The following is an 18,107-nucleotide window of genomic DNA, read 5'->3' on the forward strand; positions in this document are numbered from 1 at the left end:
GTGTGTGTGTGTGTGTGTGTGTGTGTGTGTGTGTGTGTGTGTGTGTGTGTGTGTGTGTGTGTGTGTGTGTGTGTGTGTGTGTGTGTGTGAGTGAGAGAGAGAGAGAGAGTGTGTGTGCATCAACGAAGCGCAGCGTACCTCGAGGCTGCCTCTTTTAGAGGGGTTCAGAATGAGGAACTTTTTGAGCAAGTTCTCACAGTCGGTGGACATGTAGAAAGGAATCCTGTATTTACCGCGCAGCACGCGCTCTCTCAGCTCCTGGAGACGGACAAGAGCGTGAAAAGTCAGCGGCAGAATCTAAAAATCCACCTTCAAACATAAACACGATCCTGTATCTCATCGGTTTATGTGCTTTAAGATCATCTACAAGCAGTACGATAGTTTGACATTATCACAACATATTGTTCAAACACTTCCTGGTATTTGGATGAAGATGATATTATTTTACCCAATACCGTCAGATAATATATATGGTAATGGAATCATTTTAATAAAAAACAAAAGTCAAATAATCAACATCACATTACAACGATTGTAATCTACCTCAGAGGCTTTTTTTCTCCCACACAAACATTTTAATAGTGTGCCATTGAAGTTATTAACCCTCCACTGGAGAGGTCTTTAATAATTTATGATTCTAATTTAATGAGACACTGAACAATAATTGCGTGTAGTGACTGCTTTTAACACTGCTGTAATGTATGTGACACGTTTTCTAGGAGCTCAGTACATCATGAGGCATTGAATTAGCATACAAATCTATCTAATTAAAAAAAACGGAGTGCTAGGGCTTACAGAATGACATCTGAAGTTGTACATTTTGCATTTTTTTGTCTGTGCATGAAATTGACACATTTTAAAGCTATTCATAGCTATTCAAATCAGAAAACAGCGAGGCTCCCATCTGTTAAATAAATAGTCCCATCAGTAATGTAAGTGTTAAACCAAACCACATACAGCAGGACGTAGTGCAAAGGTGTACTTTATAGGCCTAAATATTAATATTATCACATTCAAAGTCATATCGCCCACTCAAAATGTGTCTGCACTTCCAGAGTGAGTCATGTGGGTACTGACTGAATGCAGGGTGTGATAGGTGGCATGAATAATTGTGTTAAAACTATAGTTCACAGAAAGCATTCTGCTTCAAACTAACAGGTTTCAGAGCCTGTTTGGTGCATCAAACCACAAAACCCCCGTCTAAAGACAAAGCACTTGGGTTGGCATCCATTCACTTTTACACATTCACTCTCTCTTGAGTTCAGCTTCTGCATTCTGCAGAGCAGAAGGAACAGAAACCGGCCTGACAAATATTACAACCACCCACAGAATACCGACATCCTCTTATGTAATGCGCGCGCACGCGCACACACACACACACACACACACACACACACACACACACACACACACACACACACACACACACACACACACACACACACACACACACACTCTCTCTCCTCTTCCTGACCTTAAGGTTCTGTCCATCGAAGGGCAGCGAGCCGCTGACCAGTGTGTAGAGGATCACCCCCAGGCTCCAGACGTCCACCTCGGGACCGTCGTACTTCTTCCCCTGGAAGAGCTCCGGGGCGGCGTAGGGCGGGGAGCCGCAGAACGTGTCCAGCTTGTTCCCCAGAGTGAACTCGTTACTGAAGCCAAAGTCGGCTATCTTGATGTTCATGTCTGCATCCAGCAGCAGGTTCTCCGCCTGCAGACAGAGAGAGTGTGGGAGAGAGAGAGGAAAGTAAAAAAACAACATTATGATATAGAGATGTAGGATGTGGAGGGAAATGAGAGGAATAATATGGAGGAGATTATTGATATGCTGAGATTCTATTTTTCTGAATCTGGTGCCAGGGAATGACTCACAAATACTTTTGATATGGTAATGAGGCATTTCATTTTTCCACATATGGAATCTTTTTGCTTCTACCTTCCATCCTCCACGGGAAGAACAGAGCTACATATAGTTTAAAGCTAGCTTGTACTAGAAAGTTGAACAAATAGGCCACCCTGTCATGCAGTGTCAGAGCAACAAAGATGTTCTCTGAAATGCAAATGAAGATAATATATTCCACAGATAGTCTTTTCTCTGGGGAGGAAATAAAAACCTCTGCTGGGTGACGGAGGAGTTTTTCAGAGTAATGGCATGAGGCCTACAAGTAGCACACAATGGGCAAAGTGAGTTGCCACAATTTATTCCTGTGAGTGTACGTTTCTATCCCTGAGCCTGAAGTGAGCCAGTGAGCAAGGAGGCTGGGGTTGCCTAGCAACAGGTGTGCTCTCCTTTTCACTCGCTCTGAATACTCTGTCGCTTGTGCGCGTGTGTGTGTGTGTGTGTGTGTGTGTGTGTGTGTGTGTGTGTGTGTGTGTGTGTGTGTGTGTGTGTGCACGCACAGATCAAATACAAGACATCATCTCTAGGCTCTGACCTAATCAAATAAAATGAAATCATCTATAGCTTATCAACAATAACACAAAATAATTAAAGTCCAAGAGCCGCTGGTATAGTCGACACAGCAGTATAAACTACATGCAGAACATGATGGCAGCCATGCTTAGTTTTTTAAACTCGATGTTAGTCTCGTTGTGCAGCTCATCCAAATTTGCTCCTGCAGTGTAGGACCTGCTAGAATTAAGCCAGTGCAGGATTTCACAACACAACCCTTCAGATCAAGAGTGATTAGGATAATGTGCAGGATGGTACACATCACAATGATGAGAACGGTCTGTCCTCCAGAAATCTTATTTCCCCTGCTGTCTATTTTTGGAAATGCCAACCATCATAGTCTGCTGGCAGTGGAGAAAGAGTTCCATGACCTTGGTCAAAGCATTGGAAATGTTTATCAAAAAGCCAAAAATACCCATTATTGGGAAAAACCGCTTTGAGATGAGAGGTTCCTGTATGCTTACTGCAGCAGTAATCATGATAATGTCTTGTCTACAGGTCTAGCTGCTGGCACAATAAGAGGATTTACAGCTCTGCATAATACTCAGAACAGAAATGACCTGGAAGCATTAAACCTGTGTGTGTGTGTGTGTGTGTGTTTCATTTTTGCCACCAACTGATGTGCATCAAAGACAGCAAGGAAAATATATGAAGAGACAGAAGGAGAGGATGATCCAATAGGGAACACAATATAAGTATTGCAGAGAAATACGTTGATGTGTGTGTTTAAGCCCCTGCACACGAAGAAAGACATTATATCATCTTTGTGATTAACCTCTAGCTCACATTTGTTCGTGGAGGCAATGAGTTCATCTGAAAAAGTCAAATCCTATGAACATTAATGTGGAGGGAGGGAGGGAGGGGGGGGGGAGCATGCTTGCTTGCGCTTTGACACTCAATGTAATTCAATAGTGTGTGTGTGTGTGTGTGTGTGTGTGTGTGTGTGTGTGTGTGTGTGTGTGTGTGTGTGTGTGTGTGCGCGCTCACCTTGAGGTCTCTGTGTACTATACACTTCTGATGGCAATACTGCACCGCTGACACAATCTGGAGAGTGAGAAAGTGAGTGAGAGAGAGATAAAGAGATAGAAAAGAAGTAAAAGACAAAGAGAGTTCTCCATTAAGATTTCATCAGGAAGCAATCATGAGGAAGTACTAGGGATGCAAAATGTAAGTACTTCCCTTGACTGCTTAATTTAATGATTCAATCATTAAAAACATAAAAACACTAAATGCATGTTTGTTTTTTTTAAGCTTTATTTGTAATAACTGACATGGGCCAATTCTGTAGCACAGCCCCAAATGGATTAATTGATAAATTAATTGAACACAACATAATTTATTTTATATATAAAACTTTTTCTCCAACACACACAAACCTGTCTGAATTTGGCACGGGCTTCTTTCTCCTTCATCCTGCCGTGAGCCACCAAGTAATCAAAGACCTCTCCTGGGAGACCAGAGAAAGACGAGGAGACACATTTTAGTGTTGGAACCTGATACTTGTCTCCTTAAAGCCAGAGTATTAAGTCAAGGGGACACTGACATTAAAAGTATTTTCCCATAAAAACATAAAAATACAAACACTTAAAAAACAATTTACAATGTCAGTGTTGTTCAATGCAAAGGGGATAGAGGTGGTCAATAACCAAAGACAACTAAACAAATCAAATAAAAACAGGATATTTGTAATATCCATCTTTTGGACAAAATACTGAACAGCCTGTACGTAACAAGGGGAGGTAGTTCTTTTATTTGAGAACCATTTGTTTCGAACATACAGAGTGCCAAGCCTCAGGAGGAACGATTTCACAGTGACACGCACTCACCTCCACTCGCGTACTCCATTACCAGGTACAAAGTCTTCTCTGTCTCTATCACCTCAAAGAGCTTGACTGGAGGTGGAGAGAGAGAGAAAGGCAAAGACAGCGGATTGGAGGGGGAGGGAAAAGCAAAGGGAAGGGAGATAAAATGGAAAGGCCGGGAGAGTAAGAGTGAAAGCAAAAATAAAAGAGATGAGAGAGAGAGAAAAGGATTATTAGGATTCTGGTTGAACATATGACCTTAAAACACCAAGAAGTCTGGTGCTCAGTGAGTGACGAAGCCTCACGCTTCAGTGTGACTCACCTATGTTGGGGTGATTCAGCATCTTCATGATCCTCACCTCCCGGAAGAGCTAGGAGAAAGGAAGTCAGAGGTATATGTATGCGTCTTATTTGCGTCATTGCAAAGACTCCAGAATCAATATCATTCACTTCCATGTGGTTCGGCTGTGGTTCAGTTTACTATGAGGAAAATGAAGCCTAATACAAGCCCAAGGTCTGGCACCATTTAGGATTTCGGGGTTCAGCAGACAATGCCCTCAGCTGCTTGTAAGCTCTGACGTATTATGTCAAAGCACTGCGTACTAATTCAACCAAGTCTCTTTCTGTGGTTAAGGCGCGAAGAGGCGCTTTTCACTCATTACTAATTAATTTCCTCTGACTCAGCAGATAAGGTCAAACTACGCTTACAGGCAAATTATCCAAAAGACACACAGTAGACGGTGTAAACGCTCTTAAGAGTAACAGCTCAATGTGTCGTATTTACTCCGTTACCATGGTTTGTTCCATTCAAAAGACATCTTCTGTCTGAAGTAGTGCCTGTCTCACCTCTCAGACCCCCCCGCCCCGCCCGACATCAGAGGAATTATTCATATTATCGAATTTATGTGTCGGCCCGGTCAGTGACTTTGTGTATTCCTTATGTCTGCGGATGCATAAGTGATTTGTGTGTGTGTGTGTGTGTGTGTGTGTGTGTGTGTGTGTGTGTGTGTGTGCGCATATATGGTTAGAGAGTGTGCGTGTAAGTGGACAGACCCCACCCTGCCACGATCAAAAGAAGTAATTGCAGCTTGTTTCCTGTAATTAAAACTCTCTCTGAAAACTAGACCACTTCAGACGGAGGGGGAGAGAGAGAGAGAGAGAGAGAGATGGAGACAGACAGACAGAGAGAGAGAGAGAGAGAGAGAGAGAGAGAGAGAGAGAGAGAGAGAGAGAGAGAGAGAGAGAGAGAGAGAGAGAGAGAGAGAGAAAGAAAGAGAGACGGACAGGGGGAAGGAGAGAAAAGAGCAAAAGAGAAAAGACACGTGGGGCAGGAATGGTGACTTGAAAATGACTTCTGAGAAAAGGAATAAGGAGGACTGAGGTTTGGATTTTGTGCCTCTGTGTGTGTGTGTGTGTGTGTGTGTGTGTGTGTGTGTGTGTGTGTGTGTGTGAGAAAGAGAGAGAGAAAGAAAGAAAGAGACCCACCTTCTGCAAACTGGAGGAGTTGAGCTGTGTCTTATCAATGATCTTTACAGCCACCTAGAAGCAAAACAACATTTATTATTAGACTTTTTATTCATTAATCACACTCGCTGCAGTGAGTTTGACGCATCTCACTCACACAAACCTGCACAGTCACAGCCGGTGACCACAGCACACATACGCACCGCTATGGACACATGGCATACACAAAAATGATACAATCTCACAAAATTAAGAGATAAACACACAATCACAGCGGGCCACAGTTGCATAATAAGGCAATATATAGACAGGGAAGAGCTGAAGCATGGTAGCATTATACCCATGCCATAATGAGGTCTATAGTTCATAATCCAACAGTGGGCACCAACAAGGGAGGCAGAGAGAGAGAGAGAGATAAGGAGAGAGAGAAATAAGAAGGAGGGAAAAAAAACTAAAATAGAAAAACAGACGGATGGGAGGGATTCAAAGTGAGAGATGTAGGGAAAAAAAGGGGATGAAACGGAAAAAGAGCAAAGAGGACGCAAAGAGAAAGGCGAGGGAAACGAAGATTAATGTCTTAACATGGACACAGAGAAGGGAGGTCTACTTTTTTTCTCCCATATCCGTCTTTCACTGTCAACTAACTCCTTTCTTCGACTCCTCTTTCTGGTTGCGCCCGTCTGTCTGACTCTTTCATGCCCTCTGACTCTCCCTTGTTTTCTTTGTGTGTGTGTATATATGTGTGTGTGTGTGTGTGTGTGTGTGTGTGTGTGTGTGCGCGCGCCAGCTAGTCACATGGAGTGTTATCAGGGTGTCAGGCACAGAGCTGTCACACATTGACAGAGCCCGCCCACCCCTCTCTAGCTCTCTCTCGCACAGACTGAGAGTGTACTTGACTGGGCCTCAGACAGACCCCAGCATGGGCTCACTGCAGACGCAGCTTTTCCCTTAAAGGGACAGGCCGCGGCGTTACATCACATCTGGAATTCACAATGAGCCGGAGACATTTAGGCTTCTCTGTTCTAAGCTGACAATGGCGATATAATCTCCTGCAGCAGATGTACCGTCTCCAAAGCCATGCGAGTCCAGGCTCAGACCTACTGTCTGTCACAGCATGAGCCCGCCTCTATCCTCAGGAACCAGGAAGGAAGATTAACGTTTAGTCAACATAGTCATGGTTTTTCTACTTCTTTTACCATCTTGGCTAATTAGAAATAGACACTGGTTCCTTAGTCGCAAAGTCGGTGGGTTTTTTGAATGGTTCCTATATTTCTTCTTCTTGAATAGGCTTTCTCAGCATTGCGGCTTGTTATTGAAAGAGTCAGTTTCTACTTAAAAACAAGAGTCAACGGTACGGCATTTCTCCAAAATGTGACTAAAGTGGCTTAAAATAAAAGTTCAGAAAGTCAGGGCAACTCCGTAAGTGGAACAGAAGGATGGATTAAATCTATCAACCGTGTGTGTGTGTGTGTGCGTGTGCGCATGCCTACCTCTTTTCCGGTGAGGACGTGTCGTGCCAGCTTGACCTTGGCGAAGTTGCCTTTGCCGATGGTTTTTAGCAACCGATAGTTACCAATGTGCGGCTGGTCATCTGATGTGGTCGTGGCAACGGAGTTCCGACATCGCGGCATGCTGGAGCGACCAGACGACTTGGTCTCCTGAGAAGAGAGGAGTCAATACATGAGCGTCAGAGCACACGAGGACTTGGAGGTAGAAAAGTGACGGTAAAATGTCCTTTGTCAAACCCTTAATCCGCCCTCAGAAGCTTTGAATATCCTGCGATTAAAGGTCCCATCAATACAGACATTTATCTCTTAGGATCGTGGAGTTTCACTCATCCACATAAGTGGTACAACATCACCAAAAAAACACTAAAATATGCTTCAAAAGAAAATGAGGATGGGTAACTCTATACCCACCTCATCAACACAACCTCTTAGAGAGACAACGCCTTTAAAATATAACAATGTTGTGCCAGTTAATCTTTAAAACATTAAGGTCTAAAGGTCGGGTTTTGTTATTGATACGACTACTATTATTAATACTCCTTATCGGTTCTTTCTCGGTAGTCTTAATGGTTCTTTTTAATTCCCGAGTTATTGTTTTTTTTTTTAAAGATATTACTTAAAAAAGAATATATTCAGAACAGGATTAGAATTGATTCATATTTTAAATACAACCAAATGCTGTTTCCAGAGCAGCAACAGCAATGTTTACAACAGCACAGTCACTTTGTAAACTCATTAATTCATCAATGAAAACAGTTCATCTATTATTAGAAACCGTTAAGGAGAAAGACATCAGTCAGCATCCGTCTCATTCTATCCTCTTCTGCTGAGGGGATTCACTGCCTGCAGGTACCGCCGCTACGAGGAGGAGGAGCTTATTGAACAGCGTGATCATAAACTACATCAAAACGTCAAAAAGTATCCATAAAAGAACCGGTAACTGTGGGGATTATCAATAATACAGTATTTTGACACATTATATGGGTTTAAAATGCATTTATACCCAATATAAAATAAGTACAACAGGACAACTCACCATTGCCACAGTTTCCAATTAAAAACATGAAATCTTAATTCCTAAAAGCTTCTTTTTTTTCATTATTGCGTCAAGTGTCCAAGTCCAACGAGCCAAAATTCCTTCAATAATCTTTTATGGATTAAGATCGGTCGGCAGAGAGTTGGTCTATAAAGCTGAAGCTAGTAGGGTGTTACAAGATCTGCATTATAATCTAGTAGCAAGATTAAGATAAGAGACGTAGACGTAGATCAGGGTTTCCTTAAACAGTCCAACAATCCAACCAACAATCCAATCTGTCACTTAATCTCTTAATATTTGGATATGAGCACATGTCAGCGAGAGCCACTACCCCGAACACTGAAGCAGTTTCATAACACCGGTTCTCTTTTGTCGAGTCAGAGTTGACACTGAGCTGAGCTTAGTCTGGAGTTTCCTACAGTTACTGTTTCACTATGGGTAATGTTTTACACCGTCACGCACAATATTCATCACGTGGTAAGACATTGGTATTGGGCTTCAAGAAATAATACCGTAACCCTCGTTCATTCACTGTATCGGTGTGACTTTACTTTGACCCACCGAGGCCAGAAGTTATTTTAATCATCTCTTTATATGGTCGTGAGGAGTAAGATTGCTTCCGTTCATCTTACAGCAGACAGTAGGTCTTTCGAGTCACACACACACCCACAAAAAGAAAACAAAACCTTGCTGTGCTGGCAAGTTTTGCATGGTTGGCAACTGCGATTGGGTTTCATCTCCAGGAAAGGGTCACGTGTGTGTGTGTGTATGATCTGAGCGGACAGGTGACGGGGATCAGGGTCAGAGGAGAGGACGGCTGGCTCCAGGGTGACGAGAAGCAAACACACACACACGGGCTGCGACACCAACACACAGATACAAGAATACACACTCGGTACAAACCACACACACACACACACACACACACACACACACACACACACACACACACACACACGGAGATCTGACACCGATGAGAGAGACGGGCCGGTGAAATTCACACCGCCGGTGCGGAGCGAAGAGGTTCACACAAATCATCTCTTTCTCTTGTTCTCATGTAATTCACCTAATTATCACTCTCCAGCGTGAACAAATCAGAGGCCGGCGCCGTGTCCCAAATCACCGACACATCATTTATCAACATCTTCCTCCCGCCGCTAACGTATCTCGGGGCTACGAGAAGACAGGATACCGTGGTTACTTCATTGTGTTTGTGTGTTTCTTGCTCCAGATGGTATGATCTAACGTCTGTGTCCCAAACCCCACCCCCACACCTCCACATCCTCATGCTGACAGTGCAGACCTGCACAAAGTGTAAGAGGCCAGATTAAGCTGTAACAAAAGCGGGGGAACTGGGATTAAAAACAAATGACAGTGACATCAAACCCGGAGGACACGGGAAGGTCCTAACGTGGCGCCGCGTGAAGAGGAAGCTAATCGTTCGTATTTTTGGATCATGTGGGAGAAGAACAATTTGTCAGATGTGGACACTTTTCAAGACAATGAGACCCAATCGGACCACACGAAGCCGAGTTCTAGATCTGTGTGATCTAACTCTTGGAGGTGATAAGATATCCTATTTTGTCTGTTTTGATGGAATTTAAAAAGGTGTGGGGGAAGATATGCAAGTAACACAATTTACACATAAAAAGCCAAAATACAAAATTTTAAATAAAGTTTTTAAATATGTATAGTATACAGAGAGAATGTGACACTAGGACTGCACACATGTCGACAGTCTATATAAATCCGTTTCCACTGCTGGACAAATGCTTTGATACATTTGGAGACGCCGGTGTTGAAAAGTGACTTCCTGCTATGCGTGTAAATATGTCTGACTTCCTGTCGAACCTGATTTCTCAGAGTGAAGTGGTTTCCAGCGTTCTGACCCGACAGGTAAAGCTGTCAATGACAACGATGACTAAGACAACATGTAAAAGCCTAAAAACATCTAAAGCACTCAGTGATTTGGGTTTGTGCCGATGTTTGACAGGCAAATGTATTTTACAACATTAGCTACTATTCAGATTCTTAACACAAAATATAAATAAACGATTAAACTATGATGTATTATTAAGCTGTGTACAGCCTGATTAATAATAGAGTAGTTAAAATTAGGCCAGCCGCAACTGTATCATTTGAAATGGGCCATTCTGTACAACCTCAGTGTTACTGTACGACTGACATGAAGGTGAGGAGAAGTCTTCTGTTAACTAGAGCTTAAATGGATCCTACGCTCATCCAACCAGTCAGCAGGCGTAACTTTATATTTAGTCGTGTACTGGGACCGCCGTACAAAGTCAAGTAGAAATGAATTCAAGCGTTTTCCTCATACTTCTTCCACAGTCTTCTACCCTTTGGTCTTCCTTCTCTCCTATCCTCTTTCATGTCAGACTATTTCCGTCTTCTGATTCTTCCTTCATTTTTGGGCAGCTGCAAGCGAGGCAAAGCCCCCCCCCCCCCCACTGCACATCCAGCTCTCCCCTCAGCTATAAATATAGATGTGTTGGAGGACAATAAGTGACATCACTGTTTTGTTCTCACATTACTCTCTGATGGTGTGTGTGTGTGTGTGTGTGAATACTAACTTGAGCTGCACGGTGTAGAAAAGGAGCAGAGGTAGTTCATTGGAGCCCAAAGATACATGTAATTGATTAAATGACATTGTTGACCACTTCATAACTCGGGGGGGGGGGGGGGGGGCAGGCAATAAGCAAAGCTGCGCAAATAAAGTGAAGAAGTTTGGCTGTGTGTAGTGGCACCTCAATTATTAACCTGCCAATAAAACTAGTACGTGTTTATGGATTGTATTTTTTAAGCACCGTTGCTAGTTTATCTGTCCAGTACATACTGTAGAGCTGGTCACATGCTTAATAATATAGGGTGCCATAACAATAAAGGTCATCATCGACAAAACGTTCCTGGCCAACACATCAATCAAAGAAATTCAAATTTTTAAATTACATTATAGAAGTTTCGTCCCCATCACTATTATTGTTCTATCTTTAAGAACCGATTACACAAACAAGTCTTTCATCTGATTTGATTCTAATTTTACAGTTTAGAGAATTGGCTGTTTACATACATCTTTCAGCTCAGATGTTTTTGATTTATTTCCCGTTTCTGTGGCAGATTTGTTTCAACCACAACCGCCATTCAACCAGAGTTCACCAGCTACTGTGTGAGGCCTGTCAGACTTTATCGTTCTCTGCCTACCGTGTGGAGAAACCATTAGTAGTAGTGTTTATATCCGGCCCCGAAATCCAGACCCCCTCCCAACACACACACACACACACACACACACACTAAGTTAAAACTCACTGACAAGATGTTTACAGCTGAGAGCCATTTACTGCCACACTGCAAACATAAGCATGTGCATATGAGCACACACACACACACACACACACACACACACACACACACACACACACACACACACACACACACACACACACACACACACACACACACACACACACACACACACACACACACACAATGTTAATCCAAGCCGGTACTGGTTGTGTTTTGACTCGAGCCTCATTATCACTGACCTTTACTAATCTGAGTTCTGGGAGGAAGTCACTCAGATACGACCAGCTGGTATTCTACACAGTACGGTTCAGAAAGTGACCCGAAAGGAGAGTCGCAGCGCTACCACCAAGGGACGGCTCAGCCCAAATGCAAGATGGGCAAACGTAGGCAAAAATGACGTCAACGGTCGGGAGGCAAAGTAGGGGAAGTCAAAGGAGAGAAGAGCTTAAAAACACACACTTTGGAAAATGAACATGACAAACTGGGCTAAGCTGATACAACTAAACACTATTTACCAAACTGCAAACAGCATCATAATGCAAGACAATGCAACCTACACTGACGAATTGTGAAAAATATGTCAAACCTTTTTCGGATGTGCTTTGAATTCATAAAATACGGGGTATAATTACACAGACACACAATATTACTCCAATTACACACAATTAAAATATGGTTACTTTGCTGCCAAAATTGGCAACAAACAGACTGGCAGCTATTATTATAAAGCTGTTATGCAGATCTTTTTTTATTTTAAATACCACATCACAACCTGCTGTGAACAATTAAATGTGATCACACTGTCCCCTCTCATTACAAATAATGAACTACAAATGAGTTACTCCATCTCGTCTTGTCTGAGGACAACTTAAGGTTGCTCCTGTAGACTGAGGACATCACGCACGGTACCTTGAAGGACAAATATTAACCATATCCAACTTAATTCAATTTAAGGGTAACAAGCTGCAAACCCATTTATTAGGTTAAACTAGAGGTCTTACCACTTGTGCACTATCAAGAGGCCAATTTACCCAATTTGATATTACATTGGTATGTCCAATGTTTTCCCCAAGATGGGAGATGGTGGTTAACATCAAATGATATGATAAAAATGTCGCCTTTATTGATTTTTATACAACGCTATTATTGAATTTAATCAGATCTCCGCACACTCTGAAGGGTTTTGGCTACCCGTTTACACTGAAACAGTTTTCTAATTGTGAGGACAGCCAACCCCAGAGCTCTCAGTCCAGACTGGATTAACTTGAGAGAAATAGTAAAATAAATCAACACTTCTTCAGCTTTGACTTTTCTGCCCTATAAAACTCTTCGGCAGCAGCTCTGCGGTTCCACTAGTTGGGTTACTTAATGTCGCTCTACGAATCGATTTAAAACGTAATGGTGAAAGTTTCATTATTTATAATTAAGTATTGGTCATAGTGAAACTGTGGCTGTAGGACACAAATGGCCTTTTGTAGGAGAAATGCTGGTGTGACATTATTTTTCCTTCTAATAAAAATCTTAAAGAGGTATTCAATCGCAAAACTCCATTCAACTCAATCCACTGTTAAAAGAAGACGTTTCCATTTCTACAAACAAACGCTGTACATGTGGAACAAACAGGGTCTTTATTGTGTACATAACACACAACCACATACACAAGCTGCTGCATTAGACTGCAAGTGTGTAGGTGGGAGGACACACACACACACACACACACACACACACACACACACACACACTAGGTCGTGATGGCTGTGTTGCCATGGAGATTTGTCGCTTGCTGAATCCTGCCCTCTATCTCTCGATGTTTGTTTGCATCATTTTCATCCTTCTTTAATTTTCTCTCGCTCCCTTCTTCCTCCCCGCCATTCTTTTTTTTTTTTCCTACCCTGCAATTCATGTTTTTGTTTCTATTTATATTTCCTCTAAAGATTGGTTTCCAGAAAAAGAAACAAAAAAGAAAAGAGTTCGTTGTGGCATATCTGAAGATGGTGAAAAAAAACATCCAATTTAATACAGAAGATTACATTACAGCCATTTAGCAGACGCTTTTATCCAAAGCGACTTACAATGAGTGCATTCAACATTGGTAATCAAAAGAACTACTAGTCACCAGAAGTCATAAGTACATTTCCTTTTCCAAACAAGCATCTAAGAGCATGAAGCAGAGCATAACTCAGAGCCAAGATCTCTTCTTAATCACCACATCTTCACTTACAAAAAACAATTACGGCTGCGACTACATCTACTAACTGGAACTACGAGCTAATTACAAGGAAACGAGCGCTCTAATGAGAGGCACGTTAAGAGGACACAAGTTTAAAAAGCTGCCAAATGCCACCTGACTGAACCCGTAATGGAAAGGCAGTTAAACATGACCAGGGTGTATAGTCATCCAGAGTTTATACACACACACGCACGCACGCGCACACACACACACACACACACACACACACACACACACACACACACACACACACACACACACACACACACACACACACACACACACACACACACACACACACACTCAGGTCAGCAGGGAACTAATGTGAAAATGTTTTTGACAATCCTCGACCACAGAGTCTAGAGATTATTGTTTTATCGGTCAAACCTTTTCCTGCACTATTTAACATTTCTAATGGTCTATAACGAATAGCCCTTCTTAACCTATTTCACCCCCCCCCCCCCCCCCCCCAGTCCCTTTTTAAAAATTGTGTGACATCTTCTATTTGTACTCTGGGTGATGATTTCCAAAAAGGCAGAGGCCGTCGTCATCGGACCCATTTATAGCTTAAAGCACAGAATACAGTCTGTGACTCACACTAGTACAGATCTTTTGGAGACAAAGCGGAACATTATTTCATCATACCTGTGTCACGATAATGAATCATGTAACCTCTGCGGAAGGATTTTCACAGCTAAAAGATTTTTTTCAACATTTAATGTTAAACCTAAGGCCTAAGAACCTGTTTATCCCCCAACTATTGCACCACAGCTCGTCAACCACCGGCAAACTGTAGACTTAAAACTGGAAAGCTTTTCAGTCGTAGTGCTGATGTGTGCTTTCAGCTCCACTGGCTCAAGTCTCACTGCAGTGAAAGACTGAAAAAGCATTTAATAACGGTGATCTGCACAATGTTTCCAATCACAATTTAATCCATTTTTTTTGCTTCCCTGCTCCTTTGTCACCTCTTTTGAAACTCTGCAGGGCCCCTTCTGATATAAAGTACCTATAATACATGCATACTAGCTATACAAACTCTTCACACACACACACACACACACACACACACACACACACACACACACACACACACACACACACACACACACACACACACACACACACACACACACACACACACATGGCTTAGTATACTTGTGAGAGGCCCCTTACTTTAGCAAGGTGGTGTCACGCTGAGTCTCAGTTTGCTGTGAAGTGTGTGTGTGTTCTCTAGAACTGGATTACCCTAACCTCCTAGGTATGTGTATAGTTGTGTGTGCCTGTGTGTGTATGTGTGTGTGTGTGTTTGTGTCAAATCAATTCAGAGCTCTTGTTTGCTCTGTTGCTGTCACAGTAGGGACACGGCGCACAGCACTTCCTTGCGTGCCCTCGTTGTGCTGCTATGCAACTGTGTGTGTGTGTGTGTGTGTGTGTGTGCCACCAGAGCAAACAGGTCTGTGTAGCTTTCACAGGGTGGCTCATTTAAAAAGCTGATGAATACATGTATAGATAGACGAGGGTACAGGATTTCCAGGTTTGGGCCACCTCGCCTAAAAAAAAATAAATGAAAAAAGGCCACTACCTCAAACTTTTCCCCTGAAAAAATAAAAAGACCACCGTCTTAAAGCACAGAAACAAAAAGGTTCTATTTCATACAGTCAATGGCATATATTGGCTGTGTGAGTACGACTATTGTTTAGGCAGTCATCTAACGACTAAGTGGCTTATCACCTCGGCTAAACAAAGTTTGTGTGGAAACCCGGAACAGTGGTTTTGAGAGTCCGGTTAAATCACGGGAAGAGTGCCACCGTTATAAGCTAAGGTACAGTAGGCGTGATGTTCTATTACAAATCCTAACTTGAGGAGAGATTTAATGAAGCAACTGGGTTCAAAAAGATGTCTTTTGGGTGTACACGCCACACATCAAAGATAGGGAATTAATAGCCCGATAACGACGCAAGTTCCCACCATTTGATGTGAACCCCGGCGAACCCAATTTCACCATTCGGACTGGATTTCTGGATCAGTGTGACTCAGCAGAGATCAGAACGTTTCCTCCAAAAGGACGCAGCTAATCCCGCAGGACACGAGGGAAGGACACACGCTAAAGCCACAGAATCAAGTTGTTCAACTAAAAGCATTTAAAACTAGTCGGACTGTTAAGCAGGTGAATCGAGTGTAAGTAACGTGCCATCAAACACCTCTGACACAGACTGCTTTAGCCCTGGGAAACATGTTCTGGATACCAAGCAGCATTACTACCACTTGGAAGGAGCATCGAGTGAACAAACAATGGAGGCTTGAATGTTTGCCACCAAACACAAAAGCGCATCTTGGAAATCTACTTTGATTTTAGACCAACATACATTTGCCAAAACAGCAGTTTTATTTGTAGTTTTATCTATAATCTTGCCCAGTTTGTTTCCCTCTGAACGATAATAAGAAAGGCAACAAATGCAACTTGGGTTGGGCTTTCAAATCCGTGACAGCAGTTCTCGCAACTATTAATTAAACCTTTACTAGAAAACAAAACACACATTTGATCACAGGAAGAAATCCCAAGTATTCACGGCACACTGACATCAGATGACTAAACAGAAAGAGTGAGTTACACTGAAGCAGTGAGCAACAGATCCACACGCCTTCCACTGAATGACGTCAAAGCCTTCACATCGCAGGTCTACGGTTAGCTGCCACACCTTCCACTCGGCTCGACTGGAAAGGCCTGTTTTACCCCGCTCCCTCAAGACAATCCACACACACACACACACACACACACACACACACACACACACACACACACACACACACACACACACACACACACACACACACACACACACACACACACACACACACACACAGCACTGAACTTCACTGCATTGTTGGTTAAACACCTCGGCAGCACCTGCTTGTCCTATATTTAAGTGTCTTCCGGAAGTCCGAGGTATAAGGAGGTAAAGGCTCACAAAACTCATTAAATCAACACGTAATTCCGATCCAATTAACAACTCACTGCATGTGCAGAGGAAAAAAAAAATATGAAGGGCCGCTAATGTGCGTGTCTGTGCCGGCAAATGTGAACATGATGGTGTGTGTGTGTGTGTGTGTGTGTGTGTGTGTGTGTGTGTGTGTGTGTGTGTGTGTGTGTGTGTGTGTGTGTGTGTGTGTGTGCAGCAGGTTCTCTGTTGCTAGGGCCCTGGCTAGCTTTGTCTTTCTGTTCATCTGCCTAGTGACTGGTCTGGTAAGGAGAGAGGCATAATTTATGGTTTCCTGGGCGTAACAGCAACGTGTATGTATATGTGTGTGTGTGTGTGTGTGTGTTTGGTATAGATTGCTTACGAGATGATTCATTCAATGGGGAGCAGGAATAAGAAAAGGCAAAATAGGTGAACGCCAGAATATCAAAACACATCCTCGCCGGCGTACCTGTGTCAATACTCTCACACATTCAGCGTTCCTCTCCCTCTCATCTATATTACATTTCCAGCTCAACAGCTTTCACACTCCCAAGGCGTCGGGTGAAATGCATCAAACTGAGCTCAGCTACACTCATATTTCCAAATACTATGTTTGCTTTGTCTTCTGTTGCTGTGGCGCTCGACGGCATTTTGAACCTGCAAACCGTCACCATTTCAGTCATGGCGCAGGGTTACAAAGGTCAAACGGGAATAGACTGGAAACTAGGGCAGAGGAATGGCAAGATTTTTTTAACAATATGATTTTAGACTTTGGGAATAATTATAAGGATGCCACCACTGAAATCTCTAATGGAAGACAATCTAATTTTCAATCCAGAAATGGGGAAAATGCAACAAAATCGGCAAAAAAAATCTCTAGTCCCACTGCTTTTCATTCAAACAGAGGGAAATTACAACTCATTACGTCTCCTTTTGTGTGTAAAGTGCACACACACACACAATAACACGCATGCAAAAGCGAGCTAGCAAGCAAACACGGACGTAAACAACACACAATCCCACAGATCCCGTTCCCACTTCCCCTGCTCGACAAAGTACCGTACAAACAGGTCAATGTTCAGCGACAGGAAGTATAAACTCGTAGGCAGAATCACATGACAGCAGCCATTAATTTGGTTTAAAAAAAAAAACTGCACGCTCAGCCATCCTGGAAAGGTAACTCAGCGGAAGCTGGCTTTCTGACTGTTTTCTACGTTCTTGCAGGAACTTTTCCTCGCCTTAAACCAGGTCGGCATTGGCGGCCTTTAACACCTTCATATGGGCCATCTTGTGACTTTGTACTTTATTTCCATTTCCTTTGTGGTCAAAATTACAAT

At 42.7% G+C, this 18,107-nt stretch overlaps 1 protein-coding gene across 10 annotated transcripts in view; it reads right to left on the reverse strand.

The window, feature by feature from the left end:
* mark2b (MAP/microtubule affinity-regulating kinase 2b) overlaps window positions 1-18,107 on the reverse strand; it is a 41,637-nt gene that overhangs the window by 18,903 nt on the left and 4,627 nt on the right. For 6 of the 10 annotated variants that reach the window (XM_068713535.1, XM_068713537.1, XM_068713538.1 and 3 more), the window contains exons 2-9: window positions 7,209-7,376; window positions 5,740-5,793; window positions 4,577-4,625; window positions 4,279-4,344; window positions 3,829-3,899; window positions 3,440-3,496; window positions 1,475-1,711; window positions 138-258 (exon numbers count right to left, since the gene is read on the reverse strand). In XM_068713535.1, the coding sequence (XP_068569636.1) occupies window positions 138-258; window positions 1,475-1,711; window positions 3,440-3,496; window positions 3,829-3,899; window positions 4,279-4,344; window positions 4,577-4,625; window positions 5,740-5,793; window positions 7,209-7,376 (823 nt within the window). The remainder of the gene's footprint in view (window positions 1-137; window positions 259-1,474; window positions 1,712-3,439; window positions 3,497-3,828; window positions 3,900-4,278; window positions 4,345-4,576; window positions 4,626-5,739; window positions 5,794-7,208; window positions 7,377-18,107) is intronic. The other 4 variants (XM_068713540.1, XM_068713534.1, XM_068713539.1 and 1 more) reach the window with 1 other exon arrangement.

This window comes from Cebidichthys violaceus, unplaced genomic scaffold (genome assembly GCF_023349555.1).
Source record: "Cebidichthys violaceus isolate CVI_PGR_0920_01 unplaced genomic scaffold, fCebVio1.0.p SCAF_19, whole genome shotgun sequence".
Taxonomy (NCBI): Eukaryota; Metazoa; Chordata; class Actinopteri; order Perciformes; family Stichaeidae; genus Cebidichthys; species Cebidichthys violaceus.